The sequence below is a fragment of the Canis lupus genome, chromosome 6, assembly GCF_003254725.2.
Source record: "Canis lupus dingo isolate Sandy chromosome 6, ASM325472v2, whole genome shotgun sequence".
Taxonomy (NCBI): domain Eukaryota; kingdom Metazoa; phylum Chordata; class Mammalia; order Carnivora; family Canidae; genus Canis; species Canis lupus.
The window spans coordinates 70816807-70830566 of record NC_064248.1 but is presented as its reverse complement, the minus strand read 5'-3'; the positions used below and the strand labels follow the sequence as shown (position 1 = coordinate 70830566).

Sequence of the window (13760 nt, the reverse complement as noted above, 5' to 3'; positions counted from 1 at the left end):
AAAATAATAGTCTGCTAAAATAAATGTTAAAGATTCAGGTTCTAGCAATAACTCTTAAGGTAGAGGGAACGACACAGGAAAAAGGGAGCAGTTTCAGAAATGACTTGAGTATGCACGGGCATGTGCTTTTACACACCACAAGGCCCCTGCACAGCACACCTCCTCCAGATTCACTGCTACTGGGAGGCCCCAGGCACAGAAAAGAGAATTCCGGGCATCTCAGAGGTCATGAGATGGGAAAAGACTGAGAACTCTAATGTCTCACATGCTGCTGTTTTTCAAGCACAGCTCCTAAAGACACCAGAGTATATATTCATTCATTCTATTGTCCCTACTTAATATTGAATAAATAATATCTTACACAAAAGTCCAGATGAAGAAGGACGTGACTGGAGAAGGTGATTACCTTTGTCATTCATTAATGGGCTGTCTCTTCAGGAGGAGGCCTGAAACACTGCAAAGTTGAGTTGCTTAAGGAATCTATAATAAAAACAAGTATGAAGATGGTTATCTAAAACATATTTTATTAAAAACCAACATTTTGGGAATAGTCTCAACCACCATGATTTACATTCTCCCCAAAACCTAGAGAATTAGCCTGATTCTCTTCTAACACATAAAAGACTGCAGGGATCTACTACTCCCTTTGAAGGAAACTGCGTTCTCCTCTTTACTACCGAAATAAAATTCTCACTGCCACAGCCTCCTAAATCTCAGTCCTTATTTTTATTGTCTACTCTCCCACACTTCTCGTCCACCTATAAGATTCATCCCTAACCAGTTGATTTCTCTATCCTGCCTTCTACTTTTATGCACCTTTTTTTTCAAAACTCCCATTTATGTTTTCATGTTTAGCAGCCACACTGATCAACAAATTGGTTGTGGTAGGTGGCATTTTTCTTTTGAGTTTGGTTCTTTGTTTCCCTAATTTTAGGCTATGTATTTTTAAAGATCATACAACATACGACCCATTGTGGAAATTTATTACCAAAAAAACACCCCGCATTTTTTAATGAAAGGGAAAAGCTAATTTTACTAGAAATCACTACTAAAATTTTGTCATGTTGCCTGTCAGTCTCTTCTTCTATGTATGACCCTTAACTCTTTATTTTGAAATAATTTTACAGAAAAGGTGCAAAAATAGTACAGAAAGTTCCTTTATACTCTTCACCCAGCTTCTGCTACTATTAACATCTTCCATTATGCTACAGTATAATTATCAAAATTTTTTGTGCTGAGATCTATATACCATTTTTATCTACTAATACAGTCACTTTTCTCCAATTGTCTCAATAATGTCATTTACAGAGTTTTTCTCTCATCCAGATCCAAGATCACACATGACAGGTATGGGCATGTCTTGTTAGTCCCCTTTATCTGGAACAATTCTTCACACTTTTTTTCCATGACATTGAAATTTTCCAGAAGTGCCAGAGTAGTTATTTTGAAGAATGTCCTTTTGGGCCTGTCTGATGTTTCTGCACGATGAGATGTGGGGTATGCATTTTGGGCAAGAATACTACATAATCCATGTTTTGACTTTCTCAGCATCACATCAGGAATCAAAACTCAGTTTTTCTATCACTGGTGATATTAACTTTGATGACCCAATAGGATGGTGCCAGTCAGGTTTATCCTCTATAAACTACCATTTCTCACTTTGCAATTAATAAGTAATCTTTATGGAGGTATTAGATATAGATAGATATAGATATAGATTAGATATAGATATAGATATAGATATGGATATATAGATATATATAATTCCAAAATAGTGACTTTTTTCTATTCCATTATTCCTTCTACCTCTATTAGTTGATATAATCATTCCTTTCTCTTAAAGTTCTCCGTGATATGTAATTTTATTCCTGTAATAATGTTCAAATTCAAGACTTTTCAAGTTATTTTTAAATCTACCTTTTAAATGTTATCACATTTTTTTTAATTTTGCATTTTCAATGGTAACTGTTAAGAAGCCCAGAACTGACATTTCATATTGCTCAATTTAACCCTTTTCCTACTTCATAAAACTTTGTTTGAAATTTCTAAGTCTTGCTTCAAACTTCTAATTATAATCCAAGACTAGCTCTGCCCTGTGACAGACAGTGCTATCTAATTAGTCCTGGAAAATGTCTAACTCCTATCCAAGAATCCCATTAATATATCTCTGGTTTGTCAAAAGTATTTCTCATTTTTATCACGTTTCATTCATCACATGGTGGAGAATAAGGAAGATTTAGCCCAATCCTGTAATTTAAGGACCAGTAATCTTCTATTGTACAAGTTCAATTTTCTGTTCAGACAAGAATCAAAATGTAATCCTCAGAAAATGGATTGATTCAATAACCTCAGTGGGAAAAAAAAAATGCTTAGGATGCTACCTGTCTCAAATTTAATAAGCTTTTACAATATGTTTATTATTAACTATTACTATTAACCAAATAATTAAAAGTTCAATTGTGTTTCTATAACGCAATTTTGGGTTTGTCACCGAATTCCCCATCTTTTGCATCCTTCCTCTCCCACAAGCAATGGCTATCATCTTAGTCCCAGCCTGCTTTCTAGAAGCAACCCTGATTTTAGACAGGTGAACTATAAGGAAATATAGTCAGCCTCTCTAGAACTGACATCAAATTAAAATGCTCCTTTTTCTTAACTTTTACTTCATATTCAGAGGTTCTGCTCTTGACTCTTTGACCTTTCCCTATCTTGAACCGAAACTTGTCCTTCCCTGTTATCCATACCTCTTCTCAGATCTTCAAATTTCAGTATAACTGAAAGTCTTCTACCATCTTGCTCTTCCTTCTTGTTAGTGTAGCTCTGCCACTACATGTTGATTTACTCCATCACACCTCCAGCACCCATAATCTTTCTCCTCTATTCAACAAACATGAAGTAAGCACCTCTTTTATGTCAAATATTTTGCTAAGCACATGTGCAGACAGTAGTGACAAATAAAAAGGGTATGCTTTAAATCCTGAGTTTAAGGAATCATATTCCTCCAGGGGCAACAAACAGTAAGTGGGTTCACAAAGAAACAACCATGTAATTACAAGGTCTGAAAAGTATTAGGAAAGAAATAGGAAATAACAGAGTTTAGCGACGGAAAGCATCTCTGATAAATTAACATAGAGAATGGAGATTTGAAGGATGAAAATGAACTAGCCATGAAAAGCACTGGAAAGAGCATTTCAAGCCAAAATATAGCAAGTGTGAATACCCTAAAAAGCTTAGGGACTTGAAGGAACCAAATGAAAACCAACGGAGCTGGAATATATTGAGGGAAGGGGGAAAATGCTTACATGAGAAAGGAGAGGCAGGTCATGCAAACCCTTGTGAGCCATGGAAAAGAATTTAGATTATAATATAATTGTAATGAGAAGCTATTGAAGGCTTTTCAGTAGGGAAACCACATGATTTTCATTTTTAAAAGATTACCCTGGCAAGTTGAACACAGGATTTCTAACAAAAGCATCGAACAAAACAAAAACATTCATAGCACCATTTTTCATAATAGTCGAAAGTGGAAACAACCCAAATGTCCATCAACAGATGAAATGAATACACAATATATGATATATCCATACAAGGGAATAATATTCAGCCATAAAAGAAATGAAGCACCAAAACCATGTTACATCATGGATGAACCTTGAAAACGTTATGCCAAGTGAAAGAAGCCAGACACAGGAGGTCACAAATGTACAATTCCATTTATATGCAATGTCTAGACTAGGCAAATTCATAGAAACAGAAAGTAGACCAGTGGTTCCCATAGCTGCACTAGAGCAGTGACAGTAGAGAGGGTGTAAAGGGGAAAGATCACTGCATAATTTGGAAATAAAATTTACAAGATTTGCTGATGTCAGGAACCCAGGGGGAGAGAGGGAGGCAGGGAAGTTGGAAAGAAGGGAGAGAGTAGAAGTACTAGAAGAACTCACAAGCTTCAGACCTAAAGGGTAAGTGTATTTTAAGTAAAAATGAAGAACTCAACTTTGAACCTGTTAACCTTGAGGGGCCCTCAGCCCTGTCTGGACTACCCTATGTTAAGAAATTTTTACTTTCTACTATAGTATTACAACTTTTCACAACTTCAGAAAGGTCCATAAAGATCCTATAGAACAGGAATACTAACAGTATTTACCTCAGATGGTTGTTCTGAGAATTAAATTAGGTAATTGATACAAAGTTCTTGATATAATTTCTAACACATAATAAATCTTCAATCACTGTTAGAAATACTTTCCTGAAAGCAAGTCTTGCCTAATGATAATGCCACATTGTGTGTATTTTTGTTCAGCTAAGAGGTAGAAAAGTGATTGTTTGCCTATAAGTTCCTGATAATCAGCTCCCACCTATGTAAGAATAAGTAAAAATAAAACCTGAATTTTTGCATTAAAAAAAAGAAATACTTTCCTGGTTATAATCTTTGTCCTGCTTACTTACTGCATATAGTGCCTCTCTGTTCTCCTGCGGCACCTGCAGAAGTTAGGCCCTCCCCGGTTTTGAACAGCCTGAGACTCTCCCCATCTCTCTGCCGTGCTGCCACTGAATCTACCACTGGCCATTATCAGAGAGATATTGAGAGGGGGACCTGGCTGAGTGAGAAAAATCACATGCAGATCCCTTAGCCAGCCAAGTACATTCCTATCGTGTAGAAGGCACATAGGGATCAAATAATGGCACAACAATTTCCTTATTAAAAGCATCCAACTCATTTTCTTCTAATTTTATACTTCCTTGGCATCTTCCTGTCCTTAATTTTCTCTTCCAAGGTTCCTCTCCCACAGGGAATAAAATGTGCTGACAAACTGACGTGAGTATCCTAGACGACTTGGCAGTTAATTTCTTCATAGAGACTTGTAAATTGAGGTTCTGGTTTATAATCAGACTCTTGTAAGTTTAGCTAGAAGGAATCAATTTGCCTGGGCCTATTAACCTCTGGGTGACCACATAATAATCCGGTTTCTGAACCTGAAGGCTGCGTGTCAGACTCTGGGCAATGAGAGCCACTGAAACACCAGGCTGAAATAGACATCTGGATTTAAGAATACAGTATTTCACCAAGTACTGGTAAATATTAAATGACTTAATATACATAAAACTGCCTGGCACATGTTGGGCTCTCAATAAACATTAGCTTATGTTTACATTTTTATATGCAATATATCACATATATGTTTTATATCCAAACCATATGCACTCCAGCAGGGGGGAAGGGGGGAGCCGAGTTTGAAAAATTTCCGGATGAACTGAAATGAAGCCAAATATTTTTCTCCCATTTCATCCCAATCTATTCCTAAATTTCCTCCCTTCTAGTTTCCTTTTTTAGTGTTTTCTCATTTCTGTAACTACTTTTGCAACCGGCTGTCTTCAGAGTTTATCACTCAGCAATGCTTGGAGGTTTAAATGCCAATAAAAAGCAGTATCTGAAAATAATCTTATATTTTCCAAGGAATACTTTACTCACAAGCTCTGTTATCTTGGGCAAGTCACTTAGCCTATATACATGACTGTGTCTCATTAATCAGTAAGCATGCCTCCTGTAATGTCTCTTTACTGTCCCTTCCATGCCTAATATTCATACACTACATTCACAACTGAATCCTCAGCACTTAGCATAAAGTAGGTGTTACCGACATTTATGTCGATGATTGGAAGGACGGAAGTTAAGACTATATTTTGTTCAAAAATCTGATAAATAAGTCCATTTTTTACAATAAAGAAGATGGAAATCAGTCACTAGTTATCCATAAAAGTTTAAAGTTCTTGTTTAAAGAAAAACTGTTGACAAAAAATCCATTGACTGATGGTAAAGAACAAACTCTCACATAAGCTTTCTATGTGCCTCAACACCATTATGATGGGTGAACAAGTGAGTGAGTGGATAGATGGATCAGCCAATAAACAAAATACTTCATACAAAATACATACAGAAGTATGCTTTAAAAATATACTTTTTTAAATGCATACATTTCCTGGCTAGCTTTTTTCATTTGGGTTTTTTCTCCATCTTGGAATACTCAAAAAACCTTGCTCATTATAGCTATTCCTCTAGAGTTTCTGTCACTTTAAAGAAATGAAGACACCATTCAGTATTGATTATAATAACAAAATGTAAGAGGAGCTTCCAACTCTTTTATTTTATAGTGGCATATTTACTGTCTAGAAATTATCTTCAGCTCTCTTTCTCACCTGCTCCATATTTGTGACTGTGAAGTAATTGTAAATGATTTTCCCATCCCTTTCATCTTTGATAATAAATAATTTAAAGAATATATAGGATTTTTTAAAACTTAATTTAAATCTATTACTGCTGGTATATAGCAAAATGAAACAAACAAAAGAAAAACAGAACAATAGTTTGAAAATTAGCAAACCAAGTCAAGAATGAGAAAATACACTTGCAGAAGAAGTTTTATTGTCTTTTCTAATAAACCTCACATTTCCAGAAAAAGTATTAAAACTATATTTCTGTTTTATTTTTTCTTTTATCCATAATCACTGTAGCCTAAATAAAATTATATTTTCCAGGCTTCAGTTCTCCTTAGTTCAACTTGGTTCAATTTAACAAATATTATTGACTACTTGCTGGGGACCAGCCACTATACCAGATTCTTCGGAGTCAAAGATTAATAAGACATATTTTCTAACTCATGAAGTTCACAGTGTAATTAGTACTTTGGTTTTTTTTTTTTATTTTCCAGAGTTGTTCCATTCTATTTTCTTTTTTTTTTTAGATTTTATTTATTTATTCATGAGACACACACAGAGAGAGAGAGAGAGAGAGAGAGGCAGAGACATAGGCAGAGGGAGAAGCAGGCTCCATGCAGGGAGCCCGATGTGGGACTCAATACTGGGAGAAAGAGACTTAACATATCAAAATTGTTTAAAAAAAATACTAAAATGTTTTAGTATTCCACAGGTGGAAAACGATGTTTGGATATCCACACAATGGAATATTATTCAACAATTTTCTTAAAAAAACTGTTGAACATGTAAAGACATGGATGAATTTCAAAATAAGTATGTTGAATGAAAAGAAGCCAGATCCATTTCCCTCAAATAAAGATGACATATGCATAATTCCACTCATATAAAACTCTGGAAAATGAAACCTAGTCTTTAGTGACAGGATGCAGATGAGGAGTGGTCTTAGGGAGAGGAGGATGGGAAGTGATGGAATGGAGAGATTAGTAAGGAAAATGAAGTCATGGCATATGTTCATTATCTTAATGGTGGTGAAGGTCTGAAACCTTTTCTGACCCCTCTCCTTCCAGGCAGAATGAATCATGCTCTATCCTATTCTACTCATATTGGTTTTATAGGCAATACATGTGTCAAAACTTATCCAACTGACTACTTCATATATGCACAGTTTACTATAGTCAATTATATCTCAACAAAACTATGATAAAAATACTAAAAGCATTGGGAGAGGAGATAGATAAAATGTTGTAGCTACACAGAGCAGCATATGCTCTGTATTCACAGCATAAATTTCTCACACTAAATATAATGAAAAAATATATTCAAGTTGGAATAGTGATATTGGCTAATACTTATGGAGTATTTACTCTGAGCCAGGCACTTTGCTATGTCTCTCACTTCATCTTCACATCAATCCCATGAAGTAGATTGTATTAATATCCCCAAGTCATAAATGAGGAAACTGAAGACACAGAATTAGAAATGGGTTCAACTGTGAGTAGCAGAAAAACTGTCAATGGCTTAGAGATGGTTGCTGCTGTTGCTAAAAACATACGAACAAACAGAGGCACCTGGGTGGCTCAGTGGTTGACCTCGGGGTCCTGGGATCGAGTCCCACATCCGGCTCCCTGCAGGGAGCCTGCTTCTCCCTCTGCCTGTGTCTCTGCCTCTCTGTGTGTCTCTCAGGAATAAATAAATAAAATCTTTAAAAAAAAAAAAGCAAACAAACGAAAAAACCAAGAGGGCTGTAGGTAGGCAATGCAGGTTTGTTTTTGCTGCTAAGTAATGTGCCCAAAGACAAGAAGGTTCTTGTTCTGCTCCTGCATGCATGCCATACTAATTGCCTCCTAATTACATAGTAGCTGCGACACCTTCAGGCATCACAGGATTCCAGGCAGGAATAATGGAGAAAGAGTGATACTAGCTCAGTCTCCTTGCTTTCCCAGTGGCCCCACCAGCAAGCTTTTGCTTATACAATTGGCCAGAACTATGTCACAGGGCCACCCCTAACTGGAAGGTGGCTAAGCAGAAGAGAATTGTAGACAGAGGTCAGAGGAGCAAACCGGTAATTTCTGCCACAATACTAACAAGCGGAGGCAGGATTTGATCTAGATTTATTTCCCAAACCTGAGCTATTAACCATGATGCTATATAAATAAAGTTTTCCATAAATTCTTCCAAAAGAGATCTTAATATGCCAAGCAAGGGGAAGAAATTCAATCCTGAAAACATGGACTTGATACAGTTTGAGTTCTACAGGAACACAGAGGTATTTGTTAAGTGCCAGGCTAGTTTCTTGTCTTTGGGGAGAGCAATCACGATTAAGGAAAAAGCAGAAGAAAAAGGAAAGAGTGAACCCCCCAAAGGGATTGGGAGGAAATGGTGATCTATAGCTTAACTTCACACATTTTCTATCCAATACCTTTGCCTCTTGGGTTGCCCTGTGACACAGTACCAGTTCCTGAACATTTCATACCTAGAGAGTTCTCTGATGATCTGTCTGGGTAATTTTTACAAGTGTGAAAGTTCTACAAGTGCAATCTGGTTGTGAAGAGGCAAGATAAGCAGACTACCATATCTAAGAAAATGAATTTTAATAAGGAAAGGGAAAGAATATGGTTCATGCTTAGAAAGTTTAGAAGGTTTAGAAGTCATGTTTCCACAATGGCTGAAATCCAAGCAACACTCTATTCATTTCTAGCTATGATATCAGGCTTGGACACATTCATTGTGTACACTGTGTGTAACCAGTATTCTGTTCAATTGGAATAGATATCATCCATTTGCTCAAGGATTCAGTAGACATGAAAAGCATTTTTTAACGTATAAAATATGAGTGAATATTGCTTTTGATGAATCTATTAATATATAATATCAGGTCGGTGAGCCAAACACCAAGAATTCACTTTTTCAGTCTAAATTATTAAAGCATATACGTTATATAGTAGCTCATTCCAAAAACATATGGATAAATCAGCAAACGTCTATTACTAAGCACTTACTATGAGCCATGCATTGTGCTAGGTTCAGAAATAAAATAAAGCATAGTCCCTGCCCTCAAAAAAAAAAAAAAAAAAACACAGTCTAACAAAGTTCGATAAATGCTACGGTATGCAATTGATACAGCAAATGTCCTTCTAATTCTGATAACTGTTGGCTTCACATTTTTCATTTTTGGTATTTCTTTAGAAGTAACAACAGAAAGATAGTTGAGCAAGAACCTCAAGTAATAAGAGCACTATCAAGTTTATACCTGAGAGGTCTCAAAAACATGCTATCTAAAACTTCTAGCACTTGATAAAATGTACCACAAATTTTCAAATTACTTTGCCAAAGATCAAGTGTGTTGGTTATGGAGACATGTCAGTTATTTTCTGTTGGAGATTTCAGACTGCTGCCGAGAAACTGGCACAGACATGACATTGTACTAAAACCAACAGAAGCGGGTATTCAGAACAGGCACAGTCTACTGCCCTTTCTGATCTATGAGCACGGCAGTTACACGTTGTTGATTTGCCATTCCACTCAAGTAAAGGAAACACTCATAAAGAAACGCTGCCTTAATACTGTTGGTCAGCCACTTTTTAAAAAGAAAGAAAAACAAAGATTGTATTCAGAAAATCTCCAAACTTTCACATAGAATTATAGTACCCAAGCTGTATAGAATTTTGTTCTAATATGATCAACAATTTTGTGATATTTTGATGTTGGTCTTGAGACCTCAATATTGCGTGACTATCGTAAAACCAACACTGATGTGAGAAACACATATTCACGTGGAATCAAATTCATTCAAATGGAAGGATAGTGCAGACTGATCTCAGTCACACATTTTTCCCCCCAAAAAATCAAAAAATAAAATAGATTCTCCTTCTCCACTTCCCTTCAACCACCTCATCTTCCTCCAGCCTCTCCTCTTTTCCTCCTCCTCTTTCCCCTTCTTGTTCTTATTATTATATTATTATTTATCGTAATTGTGATTACGAAATAAAACTCATAATCTCACTAAGAGAGATTCAAGATTCCCAAAGGGATTGGGGAGTCAGTATATAAACATTAAGTGCTTACTGACCGTCTGCCAGTTCAGGCAACAGTACCCACCGCAGGAGAGATATGCAGACACTGATTGCTCACAAGAAGCCAACTATCTGCTCAAAAGAAGTCTTACAAACACAACACCATGAGGAAGTAAGACTGTATTATTTTTAAAGTGCTAAATTGAACTGTACAGGGAATTAGAAACTAGAATAAATAAATAGCCCCTAATAAGTATTAACTTTCGGGCTCAAACAAGAGTATTAAGAAAGAGTGATAAGCAGTCAAGGAAAATAAAACATAACTGGAATAGGATTTTTAAATGTTGGACAAAATATGAATCAGAAAGGGGGAGAACCATCTAAATGCTAGGAACCACATAAGCCAAACAAAGCACAAGCTGGAATACGATACTGTTGGACAGTTAAGTGAGGAGCACTGAGTATTATACGGAGGAGTATGAATCTGACCTAATGAACAATTGGAATTGTTCTAGGAATTGACTAGATGTTACAAAGAAGAAATGAGTGGTCAATATACAGATGAAGACACCTACCAGAATAATGGTAAGTCTCAAGTTTGAAGGGAAAGCTGTAAGCAAAATGCTAAAGCTTTGGCAAGCATCAGAGAATAACCAATATGTGAGCAAATTATACTAAACAGAAGAGACAGGGAGTGATTTCCAGATAGCACGCAACTCAAAGGAGATTACTAGGATCTATGATGCTTGGAGCATGAGAGAAAGAGCAGCCCCCACTCCAGGAAGCTCCACAGGAAACAATTCTTGTAGAAGAATCAATTTCCTGAAACAGCAGGGAAATGGTAGAGGAGACATTCTACAGAGTGAGGAATTCAAGAAGCTGATCGTGGGACCTGAAGAAAATTAAATGAGTAATTTAGATGAGGTACATGACACATAAATGATTTCACGCCGCATCCAGGGCCAGTGCCAGACCTCACTCCACAATCTTACAGGGAAGGGAATCATCTTAGTACTCTTAAAAATACCACCTCATTACACTCCCATCCATACTTCTACTGAGTGGCTTGGTCAGTCCACTTCAAATCACAGTACTTTCATAAACATTTAGCTCCTTATCACAAAACATCCTCTGAAATATAATGAAATTATCCATGCTGATTTATGATGTAACTTCAGAAAAGTCAACAATTCCTGGATTCACCCATGCTTAGCACTTTGCCTAGGGCCTAGCATAAAGTAAGTGCTTATCGACTACACATTTAAATGTTTATTACATGAAATCAAAAGCACAAGCAAAAAAAAAAAAAAGAAAGAAGAAAAGAAAGAAAGAAAGAAAGAAAGAAAGAAAGAAAGAAAGAAAGAAAGAAAGAAAGAAGAAGAAAGAAAAACTGGATAAATTGGATTTCATCTAAATTCTTTTTTTTTTTTTTAGAGAGGGAGGGGCAGATGGAGAGAGGGAGAGAGAATTGCAAGCAGGCTCCACACCTAGCAAGGAGTCCAATGCAGGGCTCTATCTCATGACCTTGAGATCATGACCTGAACCGAAATCAAGAGTCATTACTTAAAGAAAAAAATAAAAAAAATAAAAAATAGTCATAATTAACCAACTGAGCCATCCAGGTGCCCTTCAACTAAATCTCATTTTTTTTTTTTTTTTTTTGTGCTACAAATGACACAATCAAGAAAGTGAAAAGACATTGTAGGTCAACTATACTTCAGTTTAGAAAAAAGAAAGTTAAAAGATGACCCACAGAACGGGAGTCAACATTTCCTGGATTCACCCATGCTTAGCGCTTTGCCTAAGGCCTAGCATAAAGTAAGTGCTTGTCGACTACACATTCAAATGTTTATTACATGAAATCATGTAATTTGTGAATTATACATCTGATAAAAGATTTGGATCCAGAATATATAAAGAAGTTTACAACTCTACAACAAAAAGACAGCCAATTAAAAAATGGACAAATACTTGAGTAGATAGAAATTTATCAGAGGAAGATATACATATGGCCAATGAGCACATGAAAAGATGTTCAACATCATTAGTTGTTAAGGAAATGTAAACCACAAACACAGTAAGATACCACTTCACATCTTGGGTGGCTCTAATAAAAAAGACAATAACAAGAGCTAGTAGGGATATAGAGAAATTGGAATCCATATACATCGCTGATAAGAATGTAAAAGGGGGAAGGGGCGGTGCCTGGCTGGCTCAGTCTGTGGAGCATGCAAGTCTTGATCTCAGGATCATGAGTTCAAGCCCCACATTTAAAGATTGTAAAATGGTGCAGCCATTTTGGAAAACATTTTGAAAGTCCTCAAAAAAGGCAAATATAGAGTTAGCCTATGACCCAACAATGCCACTCCTACCTACATTGTAGATGTATATTTTCAGTGACCAAAACCTAAACCAGATTGATAATTAGTAATGTATTCAATTCTATTTAGCTACACCTAATGAAAAAAATTCTAATAGGGTTAAAAATCACCTCTGATTAAAACTATTTCAAGACTCCTGTACATCTGTCCATAGGCTAATTCAACACTCTGCTAGCTATTTGGTTGTGGCTTTTGGCAGCAAGCAAGATGTCAGTCTGTATTTTCATGGATCACTTTTATCTGAAATCTCTTCTCTGCATGATGCAAATTTCCTAGAATCATAATCCATTCTTTGTAACATGTGAAAAAGTGGAGAAATCAATTATGTGTAATTAGACATGGAGTCTCACAGTATACTATTAGAGTTTATTATTAGTAAATTTCTTGACAATACAAAAGGCAAAAATAGAAATATTTTATTACGACGAAGCTATGCTAGAGTAATTTATTCAAATCACTCTTAACCAAAAAAAAAAAAAATCACTCTTACCCTGCCTAATTTTTTCTCGATAATATTTAATGCAGATTGGCATACTTTACACATTTGTCATTTTATTTTATTGCCTTTCTTCTCCCAGGAAAATTTATAAATAGTATAAGAACAGTGACTTTGGTATTTTTCATTACCATATCTTCAGCACCTTTAACATCCCATACCTTAGAGTTCAATATTCCAATATTGTAGGTGATTAGTAAATATTTAAATAATTTATCATTTATAAAGCAAAGCACTGAAAGAGTCCTATGATCCTTGGCTGAATAAAATTAAAAACAGAAAATCAAATGCTTTCAAATTTTAACTATTTTATATCACAAAATCTGTCCAGTTTCCTGAGGACCCCTTCTCTACTGTGTGCAGAATAAGGTTTGGCATTTTCAACACAGTGAACAAAAATGTTTGAGATTATCATTTACGTGATAATGGTCATACTATGGTTATCTTAAATTTATTGCTTATTATTGTTGTAATTTACCATGAAGTGATAGCTATAATCTGATTCTCACTGAAATAAGGGAAACAAGAAAATTTTATTTGCAGATACAGGTTACTTCTTAACAAGAAGTAACCACATTAATGTAATATTTTTCATGACAACAAATACAACCTTAGAATCTTTAAAGAAAATGTTGGTTAATATCAGCCTTGTAGTAC

The 13760-nt window shown here is 35.7% G+C and overlaps 1 protein-coding gene across 7 annotated transcripts in view; it reads right to left on the bottom strand.

Moving 5' to 3' along the window:
* The window catches only part of SLC44A5 (solute carrier family 44 member 5), a 350897-nt gene that overhangs the window by 298482 nt on the left and 38655 nt on the right, over positions 1–13760 (bottom strand). For 4 of the 7 annotated variants that reach the window (XR_003124439.2, XM_025417965.3, XM_025417966.3 and 1 more), the window contains exon 2: positions 362–480. The exons of 1 other annotated variant lie outside the window; for it this stretch is intronic. Coding sequence is in view for 5 of the 6 variants with exons in the window: in XM_025417965.3 (XP_025273750.1) it covers positions 362–419 (58 nt within the window). In the remaining variant the exon portion in view is untranslated. The remainder of the gene's footprint in view (positions 1–361; positions 481–13760) is intronic. 2 more of the 7 variants (XM_025417968.3, XM_025417967.3) reach the window with 1 other exon arrangement.